Source organism: Chiloscyllium punctatum, chromosome 1 (genome assembly GCF_047496795.1).
Source record: "Chiloscyllium punctatum isolate Juve2018m chromosome 1, sChiPun1.3, whole genome shotgun sequence".
NCBI lineage: Eukaryota > Metazoa > Chordata > Chondrichthyes > Orectolobiformes > Hemiscylliidae > Chiloscyllium > Chiloscyllium punctatum.
The window spans coordinates 49,890,844-49,915,214 of record NC_092739.1 but is presented as its reverse complement, the minus strand read 5'-3'; the positions used below and the strand labels follow the sequence as shown (position 1 = coordinate 49,915,214).

Below are 24,371 nucleotides of genomic sequence, written 5' to 3'. Positions count from 1 at the left end.
CAAAAGAAACTGGTAACAGAAGTAAAACTTTTGTTAATGCAGTTAGGGTCTAGAATCACTGTCTGAGAACCAAATGAGGAGAGGGCTATGTGCAGCTTTCAAAAGGTGTTGTTACCAACGCATTTCTAGGAGAAAAAGCCTGCATTTTACTTTGTGTGATGACCTCTCTGTTCATCTGGGATATGATTTCATGATAAAGCATCTAACTTTCAGTAAATGATCATGTGACCAGGTTGCCTGGGAGATAAACAATAGAGGGAAAAATTAGTCAGCACAAGTTAATTATAAGGATTTGATTCTGTTTGGAAGCTGTTCAAGTTTCAGAACAAGCTGGCGGGAGAAAAGAAGGTATCTTTCTTAAAGAGCAGCCAGTTGAAATCTCATGTAATGGTTAAAATAATTAAAAATCTTGTTAACTACAGGACTCCTAACAGTCAGTTGAATTTCAGTGATAGCTAAAGATGGCATGAGTATGTATGTGTGTGTGCAGGTTTATGTCTGTATATGCATACAAAACACTTGGCTGAATACACAGCTAGTACTGATGTTAACACTTTCGGACTACAGATGTGATGGTAGGGTCCTAGGGGAAGGCAGTGATGGATCATCCACTTTGTATTTCTCTTTGAAGATGATTGAAAATGCTTATGCCCTATAACAGACCAATTGTTCCTATTATGCACTTTCCTGATCAAACCTCTGATCACTCCTAACCCTTTGATTTCTGCATGATGACTTTAAATGTAATGTGTTCTGCATATCACATCAGTAGCATTTATTTAGGAATTGGTAATGCTAAATTGTATGTTTCATGCAGTTCTGAGCTAATGTGAGAAAAAAGCTTTAGGTTTTGATTTTAACTACTTCAAGAAAATGGTTTTTCCATAACTATTTAGCAAATGTAATACTTCCTTGATTGACAGATAAAAGACTAATTTGACACCATCCCAAAAGTAGAATGCGTTCAGAATACAAGATGCAGATATTCTTTCTGTGATAAGCAAAGTTATTACTACACTAAAATAGCGTAAAGTGGAATACATGGGAACATTTTCTCTGAAAGAACCTTTGTGTTCTTTTATGTCTCACTGTTCTTCAAAGACTCTTTGTTCTGTTGTGATAGTGCAGATGACCTTGAAAGCCTGTGGATACAGTCTTTCCTTGCTTTACAAAACTTGAACAAAGATGTCTTTCTAAGAATTTAGACGTGATTATGATTTGCCTAATTTTAATCTCTTAACTAGACGGTTATTGAATTAATAATGTGGGCTCTGTTAACATCCGTTTATGTCCAACTGTTAGTTTTCCTCGACAAAAAGATTCAATAATATATTAAAAGGCATACAATTTAATGCTGGTACTTTGAATATTGAATTGGCAATGAAGAAAGAACAGTATGTTTTGAAGCTAAGAAACATAACTAGGATAAACTGATCGTTGTTAGAAAAATGAATAAATTTTCTCTGAAATAATTGTTATCCATGCATTTGTCATTGTTGTTTTAGTATTAATGCCAAAATAAGTGCTGTAGGATATGTGGTGATTTGAGGAATCTACATTATACCAAATGGCTGAGGAAATGCATGTTTTAATAGAATGTGCATCTTGTAAACAGGCAATTTTTCAACAAACATATATTAAGGCCCTGAATTTGAACTAATTTAAATGTTTCCTTGAGACTACTGGTGAATTTGTGGGCATAGTTGAGTTTCAGTGCTTGAGAAATGAACCAGATTAAATTATTTTCCACAACTATGATCAATTTTTCTAACACTAGTGCTGGATAGAGAGTTCTTAACGTTTTCATGGACAGCACTCATTAGGGCAGCTTTAAGCGATGGGCTTGTCTGATTGAATGTTAGGAAGATGAAAAAGAAAAAGAGAAGGCTTTTCTTGTATTATGCCTCAATGTTACCATGGTAATTTCCAGGCTGCAAGGACACTCGAGCCATTTCATACCCCTAAGTATATATAGTATGGAAACTGCTGGTGTGTAAAGTAGGTTTTCAACCAGTGTTGTTTCAAGAGAGCAATGACATTATATTATGCCAGTCTAATTTGTACTATGATTATTCCATTGAAAGTATTTTGGATGTATGACAATTGTCTGTCCTATTCATAAATAAATAAAATTATAGACATACCATCTGCATTGAATTATGTTGCAATAAGGTGAATACCTTGTTTCATACTACAGAATTGGACAAGTAGTTCAACTAATATTACTTCAATATCATGAAAGGAGCACAATGATGGATATGGATGCTGCAATTATGATATTTCACTTTCTTCATTGTTCAAAAGTGTGAAGTGACTTTTAGGCAGCATTGTAGTGCACGTGTATTTATGTATAAATAAATCATTTACTATATATAGGATGTTATGTTGTAGGATATAAAATTATGGAAAGTACCACACTTTTGACACATAATCTAATTATTCCATTGACGCCCAAGTCCTAGACTGATATAATGATGCCACTAATAATTAGCCATTGTTACTTTCCAGATCAATGAGGCACATGGATTAGAGATTTTTCTGACCTGCATAAATTTGTGCCATTCCAAATGTTTGCTACACCATGGAGCCAATCTTCTTTTCAACACTACTGGGGTCAAATTAACAATTGTTGGTAAATCATTGCTACTGATCTGTGCATTGGCTATTTTATTTAACATTTGCTCATGCTACAAAATCTGGTTATTTTCCCTTAACATGGGGGGTCCTTGACTGATTTTCAATGTAGAACAAAATGGTAGTTAGTACTTTCAAACCCTACGATTGAATTTTGGATTTGATATTTGTTCAGCTCAATTGACTAAATATGATTGGGTTCACATTAGCGTCCTCAGTGGTGAACACAACACGATGATTCCAGTAGTTAAAAGCAACATATTTCTACTTAAATATTTAGAGCAATCAAGCAAGCTTTCTTTTGTGTGTACCTGTTGCTGCAAATGAACACTGCACTGGAATTAAAATCAAATGGCATGTAAATCCAATTGTATGAAAATTATGCTGGTGGAACATCTAAATATTGATTTTTTTTTAAAAATCACACTGTACAATCCAACTAGTGCACAGGACATTATAATATTGTTAGCTTTATTTTATTGCAATGTAATTAAAATGGATGAAATAACTTACTTTTCTCAATCAAGATGATCATTACATTTTCAAAGATTTTCTTAAACACTTCTATTGTGTGTGTCAGTGAGCACTAATTGCCTTGTGTCCCTTATTGATTCTTTGGATTGAAATTCCATATTTGCTGTAAGTGTAGCTGTGTAAAAAAACAATGTTTACGAGGAACCACATCTCTAATTATCTTCATGTTGATAATTTTGCATAGAACTGGTTATTTTATTTCATGGCAACAAATGGCACAAAAACCTTGAGAGAAATTACTCATGCCTTAACATGGAAGTTGCTTGATTTCCAGATTTTTCAGACATATGTAATTGTGCTTTAACTTTTCTGCTCTTTGGAATGCTATGGTGAGAAAATGTGCATTCAAAATGAAAATATTTTGAGGCTAACAAGAATGTACTTGTGAAAAGGTACTCATTCAGCAATTCAATAATCTTTTGTTAGTGATTTTTATTGTTAAATTTCAAAATTAAAATGCAAATTGTCAAATAAATGGCTTAATATTGATTTTGGCACAATAGTCTGCTTTAAGGGCACTTAGTTTGTTGATTCTCCTTTAAGTAACGTTTCTTTTAAATTTAAAAATCAGGGCTGGAACACTGTGCATGTTTGCTGCTAACCAAAATCTCACCAACCAAGTTAAAAGAGTTAAGAAGTTGGTCAACAGTAATTTCCAAGACCTACACGCTCTGCTTGATTACACACCAATGGTAAGGAAGATTTCAACGATGTACATTGTTAAGATTTTATGTACTTCTAATGAAATGTAATTTGCACAAAAGCAAGTAATGTCTTTTTATTTCAGCAACTAAATTACATCACACAACAATACAGCATTGCTAAGAACAAAGCACTCTCCGATATTAACAGTAAGTAATCTTTTTGTTTAATTCTGCTAAGTAAACAGATAACCTTCTGTTTTACTGGACATTATGCATGTTAGTCCTCAAAATGCCTTCAACATTAGTTATAATACAGGATAACTTCAGAGTGGGTTGGCATATTAGTTTTCGTGAAGAAAATCTTTTGTTCGTTACAATAGTTTTAGTTATTATCGATGTAACTGCCAATGCCACTATCAAAAATGTTAGTTTGTTATACCTCACCAAATAAGAATTGCTTTTGAAAACCAAATTTCAAGTCAATCTTTTTGATGCTGCCTTGGATTGTTAAAGAGAATGAAAACAAGAGTTCAAGAGTATATTTCCATCACAAAATAAACACAAGGGGAATCATGCCTGCATTGGCTTAGAGACTTAACCGTTCTTTCCCCCATGAGGTCAGTTGATAAGCCATCATGTTTTTCGTGTTATGGCATATATATGTCTCAGGTTAATATGTAAGCAGTTTACAAGAAATAATTTTAAAACTTCTTCTAGTGTTGAAATCAAAGAAAAAATGATGATGATAAGTAGTTCATCAATCAAAATCTGTAAATAGGAGAAAGAACAAACATACCAGCGGAAGAGCAGATATACTAAGAGCCACTCAAGTCTGCTCCACTATTCAGTAAAGTTCATGGCTGATCTGTTTGTGTTTTAAATTCCACATTTCCATTTATCAATGATTCCCCTGCCCAACAAGAATCTATTCACTTCTTTCTTAAAAAAATTAACTGTTCAATATTTAAAATTCAATTCCGTTAGACCGTAAGACTTTAGGAGCAAAGATTAGGCCATTCGGCCCAGCATGTCTGCTGCACCATTTGGTCATGGCTGATAGGTTTCTCAACCCCATTTTCCCCTTGGCAATCAAGACTTTAGATACCTCTGTTTTAAATATACTCAATGACCTGGCCTCCATAACCCTCTGTGGCAATGGATTCCACCGATTCACCACTCTCTGGTTAAAGAAGTTTCTCCTTAACTCCATTCTGAAGGGTCTTTCCTTTACATTAAGGCTGTGTCCTCGGGTCCTCATCTCTCTTGCCACTGGAAACAGCTTTCCAGTGTCCATTCTGTCCAGGCCATTCAGTATTCTGTAAGTTTTAATGGGATGCCCTCGCGTCCTTCTAAACTCAATTGAGTATAGTCCCAGAGTCCTCAAACGTTCCTCATATGTTAAGCATTTCATTCCTGGGATCATTTTCATGAACCTCCTCTGGACCTGCTCCAGGGCCAATACATCCTTCCTGAGGTATAGGACCAAACATTGCTCACAATAATTGTTCTGTCTTCTAAGGCAGCAAGTTTCAAAGGCTCACAGCCATCTTAGACAAATCCAATCTCTCGACCTTTGTCCTGAAAGAATGACCCTGACTTTAAAACGGTACCTAGTATTGGACTCATCCACAAGAGGAAGCATCCTTTCCACATCCACCTTGCCAAGACCATTCAGGATCTTAGGTCACCCCTTACCCTTATAAACTGCCGTGGAAATAAGCCCAGGCTGTCCAGCCAATCCTCATTGGACAACCCATTCGTTCCAGGCATTGATGTAGTAAACCATCTCTGACTATCTCCAACACATTTATATCCCTCCTTAAATAAGGACACCAAAACTGCACACAGCTTTCAAGATGTGGTGTCACCAGTGCTCTGCATAACTGAAGCCTAACATCCTTACTTCTGTGTTTAATTCCTTTCTTGATAAAGGATAGAATTCCATTAGTTGACTTGATTATGTGCAGTACCTGTATACTAACCATTGTGACTCATTGAGCAGCATACCTAAATCTCTCTGCATTTTGGAATTTCCCAGTCATTCTCCATTTAATTAATACGTACTTTTATTCTTCCTGCTAAAGTGAATAATTTCACAATTATATTCCATGTGCTAATTTTTGCCCACTTTCCCATCCACAATAAGCTGTTCAGTGACATGTTATAAAATATCTAATGAAAATCCAAGTAATGTATGTTGTCATGATGCACTGGGGAAGAGCGCTAGAAATCAATCATTACAATTTCAGGAATCAACGCAAAAATTAAAGATATTAAATAAGTTTAAAAAACTCCCCAGTGTACTTGATTGTGCGACACTTGTTAGATGATTCTTATCATGATTTCCATGCTTCTTCCTTCAGATTTTTCCATTGGTTTGTAAACGACACAAGGTGGATGATTTGCTTATAAAAGATCTGAATTATTGGTTAAAATTCACAGCTTACAACAACTACTGAAAGAAAGAAGTACTAGTTTTCTTCAGGTTTAAAATGGGTTTTGACTGCAGAGAATGGAGAGACGACAACTATACTTGTGGAGATGAAAACATTCATGCAGCTCAGGCTATTCAGTGACCTGAGAACCAATGGCAAGTCTGTTGGCAGGCAGAAGATTATTTCTATCAATAACTGGCTACTAGTCCATAGTCCTCTCCACTTTTTGTTGCCATCAGTTGTATCTGTACCCAGAAACCCTCCACTCCAATTCATCTTTCAACCACTTAAACTAATGCTTCTTCAAACAGCTGTTTACATGATGCTTCCCATGAATGTCAGATTACTTGCTTTCCAACCATAGTTATCCCTCAATGTATTTTTTTTCTTAGGATGAATTTCTGCTGTGCCTCCCAATTTACCCCAGAAACTCCAGACATTGATGCTCCACTGTCTTACCTGCTAGGCTCACCTTCCAATCAACTCTGGCCAGCTCTTCCCTCGTGTCATTATAGTTACTTCACCTCAACTGCAATACCATTACACCTGATTCCAGCTTCTCCCTCTCAAACTGCAAGGTGAATTTTATCATGTTATGGTCACTGTCCCCAAAGACTTCCTTCACTTTAAGCTCCCTAATCAGGTTTACCTCATTACACATCAACAAATCCAGAATTGCCCTACTGAGCTCTACCATAAGCTGCTCCAAACAAAAGCATAAACTTGCCACAAATCCCTATTCTTGAGATCCACTGTTCAAACTGATTTTCCCAGTCTACCTGCATGTTAAAGTATCCCATGTTTATTGTAATAGTGCCTTTTTATTTCCTGTTTTTCTTCCACACATCCTGATTACTGGTTGAGAGGCCTGTAAATAAATCCTATCAGAATCGCTTTCCCTTTGCGGTTCCTCAACTTATCTGAGGGATGACCTTACAGAGGTTTATAAAGTCATGAGGAACGTGGAGAGGTGAATAGCTAAGGTCTTTTTCTTAGAGTGGGAGAGCCTAAAACTAGAGGTCATAGGTTTAATGTGAGCGGGGAAAGATTTAAAAAGGACCTGAGGGGTAACTCTTTCATGCAGAGGGTGGTCCGTGTATGCAGTGAGCTGCCAGAGGGAATGGTGGTGGCTGGTATAATTGCAATATTTAAAAGGCATCTGGATGTGTATATGAATAGGAAGGGTTTAGAGGGTTATGGGCCAAATACTGGCAAATGGGACTAGGTCAGATTGGAATGTCAGGTCAATGTGGATGAGTTGGACCAAAGTTGTCCATCTTCCTTCCCATCCATCGGTTCCAAACTTCCCACCGACCTATCACAATCACCTCCTACCTTCACCCTCCTATCTCCATCCTGCCTACCTTTCTCCCAGCTCCAACCCCCCCATTTATTTCTCAGCCCCCTTCCCTCTTCCCAGTCCTGATGAAGAGTTATGCCTAAAACGTAGATTCTCTTGCTCCTCAAATGCTGCCTGACCTGCTGTGCTTTTTCTAGTGCCACCTTATTTCATTGGTACCTGTATGGACCTTGACAACTGGATCTTTCCCTTCCCACTCTAAGATCCTCTGCAGTCCAAATTAGATATCCTGAACCTAGCACCAAACTGGCGACACAGCTTTCAAGGCTCTCCATGCTGGCCATAGAGAACAGTGTCTATTTACTTGACTATATCATGCTATACCAAACTCTATTACAGCTACATTTCTCTTTTCTCCCTCTTCTTGAATGGCTCCTTGTACTCCCTGAACCAAACTGCTATGGTCAGTTTGCTCATCCTCCCTATAGCTCCTGCTGTCATCCAAGAATCTCAAACCAGTTAGACAAGCTGAGGCTCCTGCAGTACTACCTCCTGGATTCATATCTACCTCGCTCAAATTCACACCCTCCTATCCTTGACCAATGACTGAATTCAAGATAGTTACCCTTAGCTCTGTGACTGCCTTCTGAAACATAGCAACAAGGTAACTATCCCCTCCCTGATGTGTCGCAGTATTCGAAGCTCAGACTCCGATTCATCAACTCTGAGCCAGAGTGCCTCAAACAACCAACACTTGCTACAGATGTGATCACTATGAAACACAATAGGGTCCACCAATTGCCACATCATGCAGGTAGAATATATCACCGAGCGTGGCATCTCTATTATATTTACTTAGCTTGTAATTTGATGTTTAAAAGTGCCCAACTGGTCTTTTGGTTTGTGATCTGTAAATATTTTCTTGCTTTCAATCAGAATAACCTATAATAGATAATCAAGTTAGTCAAATGAACTCTCAGTTTACTTGTGATGTCATTCTTTTGTGCAGGGTCCCTGATCCTGGACTTCAGTTTATCCTGTTAAACCCTTACAAACTAGGTTGCGAAAACAAACAAGCAAAAGCACCTCTTCCCCTCTGTACTGAATTTCTGTGCTGCCTCTAAATTTCCCGAACAATGTACCAACTCAGGCTGTATCTCCCTCTGAATGTGATCTCTCCTTCCTGACTTGCACAGTTTACTGAAGCAAAATGTTTGTTCATTTCATCCACCATTTCCTTATAATCTGCTATAACTCTCTAGAAATTTATGTTTTAAATAAACTGCTACTTTAATGAAGGGGCAAACTGTTGGAATGATTTCAGGACGGGGCTGTCCAACCTACAGATAAGTTGCACAAAGTGAGGACTGCAGATGCTAGAGATCAGAGTCAAAAGGTGTGGTGCTGGAAAATCACAGCCGGTCAGACAGCATCCGAGGAGCAGGAGAATCGATATTTCGAGCATAAACTCTTCAGGAACGTTCCTGATGAAAAGCTAATGCTCGAAACATCAACTCTCCTGCTCCTCAGATGCTGTCTTTTCCCGCACCACACTCTTTGACTACTGATAAGTTGGCCATGATTTTCTGCAGAAATGATGACATTATACAGTATTCAGATTAAGCAACATAACATGATGGAGTTGAAATTTTTATGCAAATCATGGATTTAAAGTAGTGTAAATTAATAGGAAAATACAAAACATCACTGGTTATTAATTTTTGAAAATGCTGCCTCCACTAAATATTTTTCGCATTAATGTTCCATAAATAACTTTGTTGATTCTTAAACAAATTTATTGAGGAGCATCCTGAATATCGGTCTTTCAGTATCAGAGTAGGCTACAAAATCAACGTATAAAAAGGTATTTTGAAACAAATATTTTGGGGTGCTCATTTTTTTAGCTACATATTCATGGTTATTACTTTTGACAGAATGTGAGAGACCTGGATTTCTTTCACAAAAAAAATCACTTGTCTAATTTTAAAACTTGTATAATGTTGAAGCAGAGTACTTAAACTGCATGCAAAATTTAAACCAAAGGAAGGAAAACAGAACTGGGAATAACCATAGTTTTGTTTATAACACATTGTGATGAAGGGCAATTTACCTAAGGGGAGTAAGACTACTTCAGGATTAAATGGATTTTTTTTATGTGAGGTTATTAGATGTATTCTATTTCCAATCATCTTTTGTCTCTAAAACCTGATCTTCAAGCAGATGCATTATTTAAAAGATATGACCCATTTTTATTGTAAATTAGAAAAATCCGCTGAAGAAAACTGAGGTGATTATATCACGTGATCATATTTGGAGCACAATTGTTCCTTTTACTTTGATGTACCCATTATGTAAACTGCACAAGTATTTCCAGGAACTACATATGAGGAGACAGCCACTGGTACCCTGCTTCCCTGTCCCCAGTATTTGTATCTCTGTCTCTATTTACAGAAACTGAGGTAGTCTTTATTCCTCCTTTACTTATATAATTGTGAATGTATTCCAGATGCTTACTTTCAGTAATTACCCCAGTCTATTGGTTTTCTTTCTTGATGTGAATATGCATGAGGCAAAAGTTTAGATAAATGGAACTTATTTCCAAACTCAAACTGCATCCATGAAATAGATATAAGTGTGGGCACGACAGCATAGTTATTATTTTAGGATTAGTAATCCAGAGACCTGGATTAAGGATATTAGAGTCATGAATTCAAATCTTAAAATGACATCTGGGGAATTTGGATTAATTAAATTGAAAGTATCTATATTCAAAAGTGTCAATAATTGTGGCTATGAAACTAATGCAGGAGTTATGTAAAATACACATATGATTCACTAATGTTCTTCAGGTAAGAAAATCTACTGCCCTTACCTGAGCTAGCCTATTTGGAACTCTTAACTTCCCTGTGCTATCATATCCATATCTGTATATTTTTCATCACTAAGGGAAATCTTTAAAATGTTCTAATGATAATATTCATAATTTCAGTTTGAGGCAAAGGAATTTAATTTTTTACAGAAATTGAATTATCATGAGCACCATTGATGTACTCATGGCCTGGCTTTGCAAGATTCTCAGTTTCATCCTAAGGACAATTAATAATAAATACTAGCCTTATCAACAAAGCCTGTGCCCCACCAATGAATTAAAAATAAATATCTCTCAAATCAATGTTTTTAAAAAACATCCAACATGTATTTATGTGATAGGTACTTGTGTACAGTGTTCAACACTAGTTGAACATTTTAGTTGTATCTATGCAATTCAGCTTTCTGCTGTAGCTTGAACTACATTTGCTGCATTATGCCACATCATTAATCACTAAAACATTGTGTGAAGCAATGTTTGTATCATGTTGGTTTCTCAGTCCTTGCTTGGCTACTGTGTTGATATGGCATTCCATATCATAAAGGTGAAAAATATTCATATTCATATTTGGTGCCAAATGAGGACAATTTGGATGTGAAATCCTCAGATTCTGATATTTCCCCCCTCATTTGTACTTGGCAAAATGTAATTTTCAATTCAGATGTATTCATATTTCCACACAGAATTTTGTGCATCCAATTTGAAGTACAGAAACGACTTATGTTTTGTGGCTTTAACTATCTTGTCCATCAAAATTTGGAAAAGAGAAGTCCATTTAATTTTGGAATTCTAAGTGCTTTCAGATGATAAGTGGTTAAGATGCACATGAACTGACCTTTAATTCCCATTTGCTGTAAGTTGGGAATTCATTTACCTATCTTGGAAATTGTAAAACATTTATGCATTTTTATTAGGTTCATGATCCAATTTTTCTGACTATAAGTAGAATGTGATTAAAGTAAATGTTAAGTGGGACACGTGTTGGATGAAAAAAAAGAGATGGACTACAGGCAGACAGTTGAAGAAAAAGTAATGAAGCTTTCACTATGAGTTTGGATAGATTGTTGGGATGATTGATGTGGGAAAGTGTAGCATGGACTATCTTGAAAACAAATTATATTTAATACTGCTTGGAGATCTTACGGGCTGCAATGCAATGCCTGGAAGTGTGATGGAGGCAGGTACAATTGAAACATTTAGGAGGGTGTTAGATGGTTATTTAAATGGCAGTGTTTGCTGACACCAGAACTTTGGTGTAAATGTGCATATCAGCACACATCTGCACACTTTCAAGTACTGTATGTCATTGCATCATAGGCAAAAATCCACATTGTATATATACACAGGAAAAGGATAGGCTTGAAATAGAGATCAAATAGAGTCCAAGGGGAAAGGATCGACAGGGGTGAGGTGGAGACAACAAACCAGTGAGGAGAGGGTGGAGGAGGAGAATGGAAGGAAGAGGATATGGAGGAAAAACCAACTATGTGGAGGAGAAAATGTGCCTTGTCTGATCTCTCTCCCCTGGCCACCTGATTTCTTTGTGCCCACAGCCAATCTTTTCCTCCCGACCCAATCTCTTTCCCCTGGCACCCGATCTTTCCTCACCACTCGATCTATATAGACCACCCAATTTTTAAAGATAAAAATTGTTTGGAATTTTACAAAAATATAATTTTAAGTATAACCAAAATCTAAAAGTGTTTCTAAATCAAAAGATCTGCAGATGTGCTTCTGAAGACGAAAACACACGTATGGACACTTTTCACTAAACATCATTTACTAGTGCATGCGTAAGGATCTCTCGAAGGCATACTGTACATGCTGATTGGTTGCAATCTGTTTGAATAGAAACAATGGGTAGGTGTTTGGAAAAAAGGCCAGAGAATGGCATTAATTGGTAATGCTTCCTTCAGTCCATAACACTTCTATGATTCTATGAATTTTTAATGGATTGTGGGAAAAAATGTTTGAGGTTTTGTGCACGTACTTGAAGTGGTTTCTTTAAAAGAGGTCATTGAAAGTTCACTGTTAGACGTTAAAGTTTTTTTTAAGTAAGACTTCTTGGAAATCATGTGATTGGTGAAGCTGCTGGCTTTTGTTGTAGACCCCACTGGGGCTGGGGTTTGAAAGTGGCTTGAAGAGATTCTTGTTTTATTTATTTCATTTGCAGGAAAACCTGTTGAGAACAAGCAGTGTCAAAGGACAGCTTGCTACTAGCTTGCTACTAGCAAGCTGCACAGCTGATCTTTCCTATTTCTGAAAACAAAGCCCTGTACACCAGTTCAGAGTGAAAATCTTTTGTTCTTTTGAACTGGTGATTGAAAAACATTGTATTTCTCGATTAAGTTGTTTGTGTGAGACACCATATGTGATTAATTAATCACATGTGCCAGAACATCAGACTGACAAACTCTGTATCATCTGCTCTTTACCATTGATTCCTCAAGAATGACCAATTGTCCTAAGTGTTTTTTTTCCTTCAGACGGGCAATCACTGCAACAATATATTTTTTCCTCCTTTTCTTGAAGAATAGTTGTGTGTGAGTGCAATGATGCACTCCTCCAGCCTCAATCTGAAGATTTTTTTCATAAAACTAAATTGTACAGATTTAATTAAGCTTGTTGGACTATAACTGATGTCACCTGTGTTTACCTTGTGAAACGATGTTGAACTAATCAAAAATTTGTTTCAGGAGGTTTTGAATGATCATAGTCTTGACCTTTATTGAAGTCTCTAAAGCAGCAAAGGAGGTAATATTAAACCAACTTCTTCTGAACGAAGACAGAATTTGAATCATGAAAATGAAAAACTGAAAAGTAAACCATTCAGTTCTTTACTGTTTTGGGAGTTACAAAACATGGGAGAGAATGTAGATCCAGAGAATGTAAAACCTAAACAGGATGGATCTGTTCATCATCCTGTCGGCCTGTTAAACGATCAATATCCTGAAGAAGCAGCAGAGAATGCAAATCACAGTAACCCTGCAGCTATTTGTATGGTATGTTAATTGGCTGGAGAAAGGACCTCTCCTCCTCAGTCAGGCAAAAGGCCTACCTCAGAGATCTACTAGCTAATTTGGTAACTTCTCATAATGGCGTAGTCTCAGCAGCAGTAGTTGCTGGACCAGAGTTACAATCAATCCACAAGATCTTTGTCTCAAAGTCCACAACCAGATAGGTCTGTTGGGGGTCTCATAAAGGTGAGGCTCAAAGAAGGTGGAAGGTTGGGGAGTGAGACTTTGTATTGGAAAGGATCTCCCAGGAAAAGTGAGGAAACCTTGGGTGAGGTGGGACCCAATCTAGAAGGGAGCTCCTGCTAGCACAGTGGCACAGTTGTTAGCACTTCCGCCAGGGAGCCTGGTTTCATTCCAGCTTTTGGAGTTTGCACATTTTTCCCATGTCTGTATAGGTTTCCAAAGTCCAAGGATGCACAGGTTAAGTAGATTGACCATGCTAAATTGCCCTTTGGTGTCTAGAGATGTGCAGGTTATGTGGATTAGCTGTGGTAAGTGTGGGTTTACGGGGATAGGGTGGAGGGGTTGGACTGGGTAAGGTACTCTGAAATGGGCCAAGTGGCTTTATCTGCAGTGTAGGGCTTCCATGATTCTATGACTGAGGGAGGTACCCTCCCTTCTTCCCCAGGACCCTAGCACAGTGACATGTCAGGCCTCCTCCTAACCTTTGAGGTCCTCATCTTGGACCCTTGGAAGCAGACACTTTAAGGGCCAAGAATTTAGAACTTAATCCTGCTGAATGAAGACTAGTTCAGAAGTTTGGATTGATTTGTATTCAATGTATATAAATGTGGCTTCTCTATCATCCTATGAGCTGGTAACTGGCCTGCCAATCCTTCCACAACTTAACACTATTTTATGAAGAAACCTCTGTGGAAATCAGAAATGCGAATCCATGCTGATTTTACTCCAGACTCTCTAGCCCACTAAGTTAGTTGCCTGAAATCAGCTAACTTCCATCCTACAATTTAGCATATTTTGAAGGGAAGGGGATGTCATCCCCGTATATACCTATCAGCTTATTGTTAAACACTTCTCTCCCTCCTCTATTATTGCACTCCAGTCATTACATCATTAGTGTTGTTGAGCTGAATTTCTTCACTTCTGCCCATCAGTGCTGTCACTAAATTATTTAGTTCCAATTTCTACTCTCCTAAGTACAATTGGTATTTTTAAAGTCTCAAGCCTGAAGGCCAGAGAATTGAGTACACTTAATATAAAATTCTTGTTATGGATCACTTAACCCTGAAATTCATACATGAGCAAGAATTTTTATCAAATTAAACATTGGAAAGCTGAAAACAGCTGGTGGCAACTGCAATGGCTTCCAACCTGGATATGAAGAAAATGTTAACTGTTTGAGTGATGCTTGGCTTTGTTTTAGAGTTTTGCTATGAGTTAACCTAGAGTCCTTCTGTTCAGGATATGTCATGAGTGAGGCTATGCAATTGCCTTCACTCAAGATGTGTTCCATAAGCTCAGTTGGACTGACAAGAGTGTCCACATCCATCAGAATATCCTGCATCTCATATGTTCCACTTCCCGCATTTTCCAATGATCGTTCTAGTGCCTTTTGAAGTCCAGTTGAGCTTCAACTAGTAGGCACTTTTGCATAGTTACACTATTAATTTCAAATACTAAATAGTTCCTCAATATCTCATTAAGAGTTGAACCAAAGTCACATTTATCTGCCAATTGTCCTAACCTAGTCAAAAATCCTGATATGGATTCCCCTCGTTACTGAGTTGCCGAGTAAAACTAATAGTGCCTCAGAATTAGATGAGGATTGGAGTCATGATAGTTCTTAACTAAATCTGTCAACTCTGAAGATTTTAATATCTGGTGACCCAGAGGAAGTTAGTCTCTTAATAATCGAGAAGGCTGCAGGTCTACAAGCTAACAGGAGAATTTATCATTGCTTTTCATCTATCCTGATATCATTTGCCTGGAAAAAATAATGTGTTCTTTCCATATACTGGGCCCAGTCTTCAGCAAGATCAAACGAGTCAAGCTTCCCAAATAATGGCATGTTGTCAGAAATGCTGACCCCAACACAAAGATTGTTATGAGCGAATTTCTTCAGGGGGGTGTTTTACTCTCATTGTCACTGAAATGACTCCACAGAGGCTGGTATCCTGTCACTAAGTCATCCATTATTTACATGTGGAGAGTCCTTGACACAGTTTCAGCTCCTTCAGAATCAGCTGTGACCGCAGAGGATATTTGACATTGCTGTTGTTATCTGTTAGCCAGGGATCCCTGTTTGGACCAGGTTAACAGCCCCAATCAGGAAACTCGTATTCCATGAGGTCTCACCTGGCTGATCTCATTTCAATCACTGTATTAAAATCAGCCATTTTTCATTATACCATAGCAGCTATTGTTTTCACTTGGAGTCACACATTTACAATGTCTCCCATGTTTATAACCAGGATCTTGAATAATGTATGTTGAAATAACTTTTCTGATTTGCCAAGTGAATGTCTGTAAGTATATGAGAAATGAATAGCAAGTTGTTAGACTTTGAATTCATGGAAAATGTTCTCTTAAAAATGATTTCTGTAGAATTGCACTCTGATGCAGTGTTTTCTCATGTAGATATTGGGAGTATACTTGGTGGTAAGGTAAAGGCACGCTTTGGAAAAAATATAATCCCTGCACTTGAGGATTCCTACGATTTGGCCAGAGGTATGTTGTGTACAAGCAGTTGAAGCATTCTAATCAATTGTAATTTCTTTGAATGATTTACAAAATGTTTTGCCAGGAAAACATGAAACAATCGCTAACTTGTGTGTTCTTTTTACCTTTCCCCCACTTCTCAAATGGGTAACATGCAATGTAGAATAAGAAATTGGGAACTAGGATGATGCACAGAAGAGTACAATCAGGAGCTTAATTGTTAAAGCAATTGAAGTAAAATAAGAGCAATAAGACCCAAAATATATAAGAAATTATATTTACCATCCCAATAGCAGTACTACTGCAAGGTACATAACTCTAGGAAGGGGTGAAGCTAACTTAATAATTCAAGTTTGAACATCAATAAAAGGAAAATAGTTCTGTTTCAAGCAAGTTCATTTGTAGTTTCAGTGATAGTCTCCATGGAAAGGAACATTCATATTTCTATTTTGGTTAATTAAACACAGAATAATATTGTCTAGAATATGTGGTTTATCTGTTGAACAAATGAAAATGTATTCACCAGATTGAACCACCTTGTTGGCTTGGGAGCGCAAGCAGTCAAAAAACATTTAAGATAAATGGTTTGACCTTTGTTTTATTTCTTCAAAATGAAGTTACCACTCTGTATTTTCTTTTAAAATAAGGTGCAGAGTGTTGAAATTTATCTGACCATTGACTTCCAATGGTCAGAGAACAAGAATTGAAAAAATATCCTGTTTGTGAACACAAACTTGTGTTGAAAACTTAGCAAAGTTTCTGTAATGAAGCTGTTACAATAACCTGTCCATATCTGTGATCTACGTTTCCTCATTCATTTACATTTTTTCATCTTCTAAAGGCAGTGATATATGGTGCAGCAGTATTGTTCCATAAGTAATATGAACCTTATACAGCAGGTTGCCATTTGCTTCATAGATGATGTGTACTGCTGGCCTATTAAAACATGCAGGGGGAGAGGAGAACAATACAACTAATTTCAAATCATTTCTTCTGTGTTAATTGTGTTATTATCACAGATCAATACCTGTATTCCATCAAAATGTATAGAGGTGTTGAATTAGACATGACTTGCTGAGATGCTGGTCCTGATAGTAATTTTGTTTAATTTTAAAATGTTTCAAATGGAAATAATCTGAAGATAGGTCTTGAAGATGGGACTATTTCCTTTAGCTACTTGTTCCATTGAGGGATTGTTCTGTGGAGCAAATGTGTTGATACGCTATTGTGGAAACAAATGGCCTTTATAGTTTGTGTGGATGGATACCTTGTGTTTTGTCATTGTCAGAAGGCACCACGTACTTGATCTGCCAAATCCTACCAGTCCATTCCATATTTTATAGGACATTTTTAGTTTTTTGTTTTTATCCACTGTGCAGACAATCAAATAGATATTGCAAGGAGTGGCCACTGTTGGAATTGTCAACTGATTTAATTTTACCCTTGATGTTATTTTGGCTGAGCCCAGTTAACTCTGTAAATGTGAAAAATCAAATCTGGGATTTCACTGATGTATATGGCTGTTTCTAAGGATGTATCTTTCTATAATTTGTTTGTGCAATGTAATATTGTTTGGTTGAATCATAGTATTTGTTGTAATGCTTGATGGTACAGAACATAAATATTGCTAAATGAGACATAACTTTGAATCTTTTCATTCTTGCACTCATGAGGACAGAAAGTCAAGAAGAAAACAACTTTAGAATAGAAGCAACAACTTTTTAGGATGAGAACATTTTGCTAACTAATTAAATAATGCTTATCATGAAGATGAAGCAGGAATGGTTAACTGCCTTTGATAACTGATTAAATTCAAAACCAGACAGTTTGTTTCCAGTATGGACAGTCAAAGAGTGATTTGTTTGATATGGTTTGTCAGTCATTAGGAAATATGGCCTACATACCTGGCACTACAGTGGCATTGAAATTCATGTCACACATTTCTCTTTAATGTGGTAGACAGAACATATTTTTAGCTTTACTGCAGTGTCTCGTTAGTGCAGAATTCCACCTGTTTGTTTACTGCAAAGTAGTAGTATAAGACAGCTCACTTCGGCTCAGATTTTCTCTTCCGAGCTAATCTAGAGACCTAGATCCATTGGAATGCTGAGTGGCTGCTTGATATGTGCATGGATAAGCATTCCATTGCTTTAGCCATGGGTATGCTGCATCCATGGAAGGTGAGGGGATGAAGGATCTTGACCTCATTCCAGCTTCCCCTTTGAAGGTGGCAGGATAGTGCTAGAAGACAACCACAGTGGGGAGGACTGAAAGACCCCACCAACAGGGCACCCATATGTACCATGCACTTCCAGTTCACCCCTGTCTGTGATTCCCAATGCCTCCAACATCTACATCTAAGGAAGGTGATCCTGCATATGTGCAGGACACTCTCAGCAGTTCAGGGGCCTCTAGCCAAATGTTGTCTAGGGATGCCCGCCTAAGTTTTCAAATTTAACAAAATATACCATGAGGTACTTCCACCCCATTGCTAAAACTTGGCCTGCACAAGAAGAGCAAGGAAGGAGAGAAAATAGAACCATTCTTGGGGAATGTTAGCAACAAGGGTTTTCAATCATTGCCTAAAGTGTGAACTTGGTAAATATATGTTCACTTCAACTGTTTTAACAAATGCCATAGTCATTTTGTCTAATAGGCTCACATTAGATGGAGTGTTTTTGTTTTTCGTCTGTGGGATGTGGCTTGGCATGCGTTTATTTCCCCTAGGAACCACTGAGGATCAGAAGGATGTTGGTGTGCATTTCTACTTGCTTCTTAAGGTAGCAGGATAGGTAGATAAAGTGATTCAGAATGCATAAGAGGTACTTACCTTTATTAGCCAAGGCATAGACTTTAAGATGAGGGAGGTTATGCTGGAATTGCATAGAAAATTGGGTAGACCACAGCAAGAGCAATTTTGGAATCCACATTGTAGGAGGGGTATGATTGAGGTGCAGAGCAGATTTACCAGAATGTTGCCTGGGCTGGAGAGTTGAAAAGAGACTAGACAGACTGGAGTTGGTTTCCTTGGAGCAGAGGAAACAGAACATGAACATGATTGAGATTTATAAAATTATGAGGGCCATAGGTAGGATAAACAGGAAGAAACTTTTGGTAGTTTTGAGGGGATGTGAGGAAATTTTTTTTCACTTATCGGTGGTAACACAGAATTTACTGCCTGTAAGGGTGGTAGAAACAGAAATCCCAGTAATATTTAAGAAGCATTTAGATATTTGTGTGCCTTGACATCACATACAAGGTATGGGTCAAGTTTTCTTTTCATTTTTGAGATGTGGGTGTCGCTGGCTAACCAGCATTTATTCACCAGCCCTCCTTGCCCTTGAGAAGGTGGGTAGTGAGTTGCCTCTTGAACCGCTACAGTCCCCCTGCTGTGGTTTGGTTCACAATGCTGTTAGGGAAGGAATTCTAGCGATAGTTAAGGAATGGCGATATATTTCTAAGTCAGGATGGTGAGTGGCTTGGAGGGGAACTTGAAGGTACTGGTGTTCCCATATATCATTGAGCTTTGTCATTGAGTCATAGATAGAGTCATAGGGATGTACAGTATGGAAACAGAACCTTCGGTCCAACCCATTCATGCCGACCAGATATCCCAACCCAATCTAGTCCCACCTGCAGCACCTGGCCCATATCCCTCCAAACCTTTCCTATTCATATACCCATCCAAAAGACTCTTGTCCTTCTAGATGGAAGTGGTTGTGGGTTTGGAAGGTGCTGTTGGAGGATCTTTAGTGAATTTCTGCAGTGAATCTTGTAGCTCGTACCCACTGCTGCTACTGAGTATTGGTGGTGGAGGAAGTAGATGCCTGTGGATATAAGGTAAAAACTCCTCTCACTTAACTCTCCACCCTTCAGGCTCTCTGCCTGTATTCCTGATGAAGGGCTTTTGCCCGAAACGACGATTTTACTGCTCCTCAGATGCTGCCTGAACTGCTGTGCTCTTCCAACACCACTAATCCAGAGCCTGTGAATATAATACCAATCAAGCTACCTGCTTTCTCCTGGATGCTGTTAAGCATCTTGAATGTTGTTGGAGCTGCAGTCATTCAGGCAAATTGGGAGTATTCCTTTACACTCCTGACTTGTGCATTGTGGATGGTGGACAGACTTTGGGGAGTCAGGAGATATGTTACTCGCCACAGTATTCCTTGCCTCTGACCGGCTCTCATAGCCACTGTGTTTATGTGGTGAGTCTAGCTGAGTTTCTGGACAATGATAACCCCTAGAATGTTGACAGAGGTGCATTCAGAGATGGTAGCATCATTGAATGTGAAGGTGTTGTGGTTAGATTGTCTCTTATTGGTGATTGTCATAGCCTAACATTCACGTGGCACACATATTACTTGCCACTTGTCAGCAATGGATATTGTCCAGATCTTGTTGCATTTGCACCTGGATTGCTTCAGTACCTGAAGAGTCGCGAATACTACTGAATATTATGCAGTCAGCCTTGTTTCCAGGGAGTGGAGTCAAAGGGAGGAGCACACAATGTGGTGAGTATAAAAACTAACCTTGGGGATTTGTGACCTTTTTCCCAGGGAGTGAAGTCAGAAGGAGGAGCACACACACGAACTGAAAAAGCGATGTCACAGGAGAGTTGTGACCTGATAGGCAATCTGTCCTAAATTTGAAAAAAAAACTGCTAAACTAATTAATAAATAATTAACTAGGTATTAACTAATTAATTGACTAAGTAGACGTAGCTGCATGATGTGGGAGCTGGCAGATCCCATTGTGAGCTGCAGTGACCACATCTGTAGCAAGTGTTGGTTGCTGGAGGAACGTCAGCTCAGAATTGATCAGCTGGAATATGAGCTTTGGACACAGCAGTACACCCAGGAGGGGAAGTGTAACCTGGACATTTTGTTTCAGGTAGCGGTCACATCTGGTAGATTAAGTACTTCAAATTTGGTCAGTGGTCAGGGGCAGCAGCGTGTGACTGCAAGTGAGACAGGTCAAGGAGTCCTGTATTTAGGAGCAGACGAGCTTCAGTTCTTGACTTTGTCCAACAGGTATGAGGTACTTGCTCCCTGTGTGGATAGAAACAGAGACGGAGGGAGAATGAGCCAGTTGACCATGGCACCGTGGTACAGGAGGCCATTCAAGAGGGGGGAGCAGTAGTTGTAGGAGATTGTATAATTAAGGAAATAAGTAGCATCCTTTGTAAGCAGGATTGAGAGTCCTGCATGGTATGTTGCCTGCCCAGTGCCAGGGTGAGGTATCTCTGTGATCGGATTGAAAGGATTTTGGAGAGGGAAGGGGAGGATCCAGTTGTTGTGGTCCTCGTCAAGACAAACAACATAGGCAAGACGAGGAGAGAGAACCTGTTTGGGGATTATCAGGAACTAGCAAATAAATGAAAGAACAGTTCCTCAAGGGTTGGCAAAGGGACACGAGAATAAAGGAAGTAAACATGTGACTAAAAGTGTGGTACGGGAAAGATGGGTTCTATTTCATGGGCACTGGCATCAGTGTTGAAACAGGAGGGGTCTATATCATTGGGATGGTCTCCACCTTAACTGAGCTGGTGCCAATGTTCTACCAAAAAGGATAAATAGGGTGGTCAACAGGACTTTAACCTAGGAAGTGAGGGGAGAAGGGAAGGGTAAAACTCCAAGAAGTATAATGGCCATTGGGAAATAAAGCAGCAGGTTTAAATCCGTGGGGGTGAATTCAACCGCATGGAGAAGTATGAAAAACATGAAAAGAAAGGAGAACTCAGGAAAGGTTATTAAATCTCCAGAACACAACATAGCACAGTGTTTGGGAAAGGTTTGAAATGAAAACTCCAAGGGATGACAATGAGAAGAGGGAAGGTAAATACAGAACTGAAGGTGTTTATCTGAATGCGTGCAATGTGAAATAAGGTAAATGAGCTTGTGGTGCAGATGGAACTTGGCAGGTATGATGTGGGCATCATCTAGCTGCAAGGGCAGCAGGACTGGGAGCTAAATATCCAAGTATATACATCTTATCAAAAAGGCAGGCAGATGGGCAGAGGGTGTGTGGTAGCCTTGTCAGTAAGAATTGAAATGAAATCAATAGCAAGAAACAACATAGGGTCAGATGATGGGTGGCATGGTGGCTCAGTGGTTAGCACTGCTGCCTTGCAGCGCCAGGGACCTGAGTTCGATTCCAGCCTCTGGCGACTGTCTGCATGGAGTTTGCACATTCTCCCCGTGTCTGCGTGGGGTTCCTCCGAGTGCTCTGGTTTCCTCCACCAGACCAAATTTGTGCAGGTCAGGTGAATTGGCCATGCTAAATTGCCCATAGTGCATTAGTCAGAGGGAAATGGGTCTGGGTGGGTCCCTCTTTGGAGGGTTGGTGTGGACTTGTTGGGCCTAAGGGCCTGTTTCCACTCTCCAGGGAATCTAATCTAATGTAGAATCTGTGTGGGTAGAGTTGAGGAACCGCAATTTATGTAAAGGCCTCCAAACAGTAGTCAGGGGCATAAGATATACCAAGAGTTCGAAAAGGCATGTAAGAAAAGCAAGGTTACAATGATCATGGGGGATTTAAATATGCAGCTGGACTGGGAAGGTCAGGTTGGTCGTGGATTGCAAGAAAAGGAATTTGTGGAATGTCTACGAGGTGGCTTTTTAGAGCAGCTGTCGTGGAGCCCACTAGGGAATGAGTGTGGTGCCAGAAAAGCACAGCAGATCAGGCAGCATCCGAGGAGCAGTAGAGTCGACCTTTTGGGCAAAAGCCCTTCTTGTCCAAAACGTTGATTCTTCTGCTCCTTGGATGCTGCCTGATCTGCTGTGCTTTTCTGGCACCACACTCTTGAATCTAATCTCCAGCATCTGCAGTCCTCACGTTCGCCCACTAGGGAAAGGGCAATTCTGGATTTAGTGATGTGCAATGAGGCAGACTTGACAAGGGAGCTTAAGGTGAAAGAACCCTGAGGAGGCAATGACCATCAGATGATAGAATTTACCCTGCAATTTGAGAGGGAGAAGCTGGAATCAGATGTAACGGTATTACTGTTGAATATCAGCAACCATAGAGGCATGAGGGAGAGGTTGGGTAGAATTGACTGGGAGTTGAGGTGAGCAGGAAAGACAGTGGAACAGCAAAGACAGGAATTTCTGGGACCAATTCAGGAGACGCCGCAAAAATTCATCCTGAGGAGAAGGAAGCATACTAAAGGGAGGACAAGGCAACAACAGCTGACAAGGGAAGTCAGGCATAAAAGCAAAAGAGAAAGTATATAATGAGGCGAAGCGCAATGTGATGTCAGAGGATTGGGAAGCCTACAAAGACCAACAGAGGATAATGAGAAAAGAAATAAGGAGCGCGAAGATTAAACACGAGAGTAAGCTGGCCAGTAAATAAAAGAAGATTGCAAGAGTTTCTTTAGATATATAAAGGGCAAAAGAGAGGCAAATGTAGACATTGAGGTGCTGGAAAATTACACTGGAGAAGTAGTTATGGGGAACAAAGAAATGGTGGAGGAATGGAACAAGTACTTTATGTCAGTCTTCAGGGTGGAAGACACAAGTAACATTCCAAAACTTCAAGAGAGGTTGGGATCAGAGATGAGTATGATGGCCATCATCAAGGAGAGGGTACAAGAAAAACTGAATGGCCTGAAGGTTGGAAAATCACCTGATTCAAATGGACTCAACTCCAGAGTTCTGAAGGAAGTAGCTAAAGAGATAGTGGAAACGTTATTGGTGATCTTTTAAGAATCACTGGATTTACGAAGGTCCCAGAAATCTGGAAAATTGCTAATGTAACCCCCCTGTTTAAGAAGGGAGTAAGGCAAAAGAAACAACAGGCCGATTAGCCTGACCTTGGCCATTGGTAAGATTTTGGAGTCCATTGTGAAGGATAAGATTTCTGAATATTTGGAAGTACATGGTAAAGTAGGGCAAAGTCAGCATGGTTTCATCAAGCAGAGGTCATACCTGCCAGATCTATTAGAATTCTTTGAGGAGGTAACGAATAGGTTAGACTAAGGAGAGCTAATGGATGTTATCTACTTGGACTTCCAGAAGGCATTTGAACAGGTGCCAATTAGGAGGCTGCTGAGTAATATTAGAGCCCATGGTGTTCGAGGCAAGGTAGTAGAATGGATAAAAGCTTGGCTGTCTGGCAGGAAGCAGAGAGTAGGGATAAAATGATCCTTCTCAGGATGTTAGCTTGTGACTAGTGGTGTTATGCAAGGATCAGTGTTGGGACAACAACTTTTCACTTTGTACATTACGATCTAGGTGAAGGAACTGAGGGCATTCT

At 39.0% G+C, this 24,371-nt stretch overlaps 1 protein-coding gene across 13 annotated transcripts in view; it reads left to right on the top strand.

Moving 5' to 3' along the window:
- LOC140463132 (prominin-1-A-like) overlaps positions 1-24,371 on the top strand; it is a 277,560-nt gene that overhangs the window by 121,959 nt on the left and 131,230 nt on the right. For all 13 annotated transcript variants that reach the window (XR_011954618.1, XR_011954626.1, XR_011954624.1 and 10 more), the window contains 3 exons: positions 3,740-3,860; positions 3,956-4,019; positions 16,032-16,121. Coding sequence is in view for 4 of the 13 variants with exons in the window: in XM_072557201.1 (XP_072413302.1) it covers positions 3,740-3,860; positions 3,956-4,019; positions 16,032-16,121 (275 nt within the window). In the remaining 9 variants the exon portion in view is untranslated. The remainder of the gene's footprint in view (positions 1-3,739; positions 3,861-3,955; positions 4,020-16,031; positions 16,122-24,371) is intronic.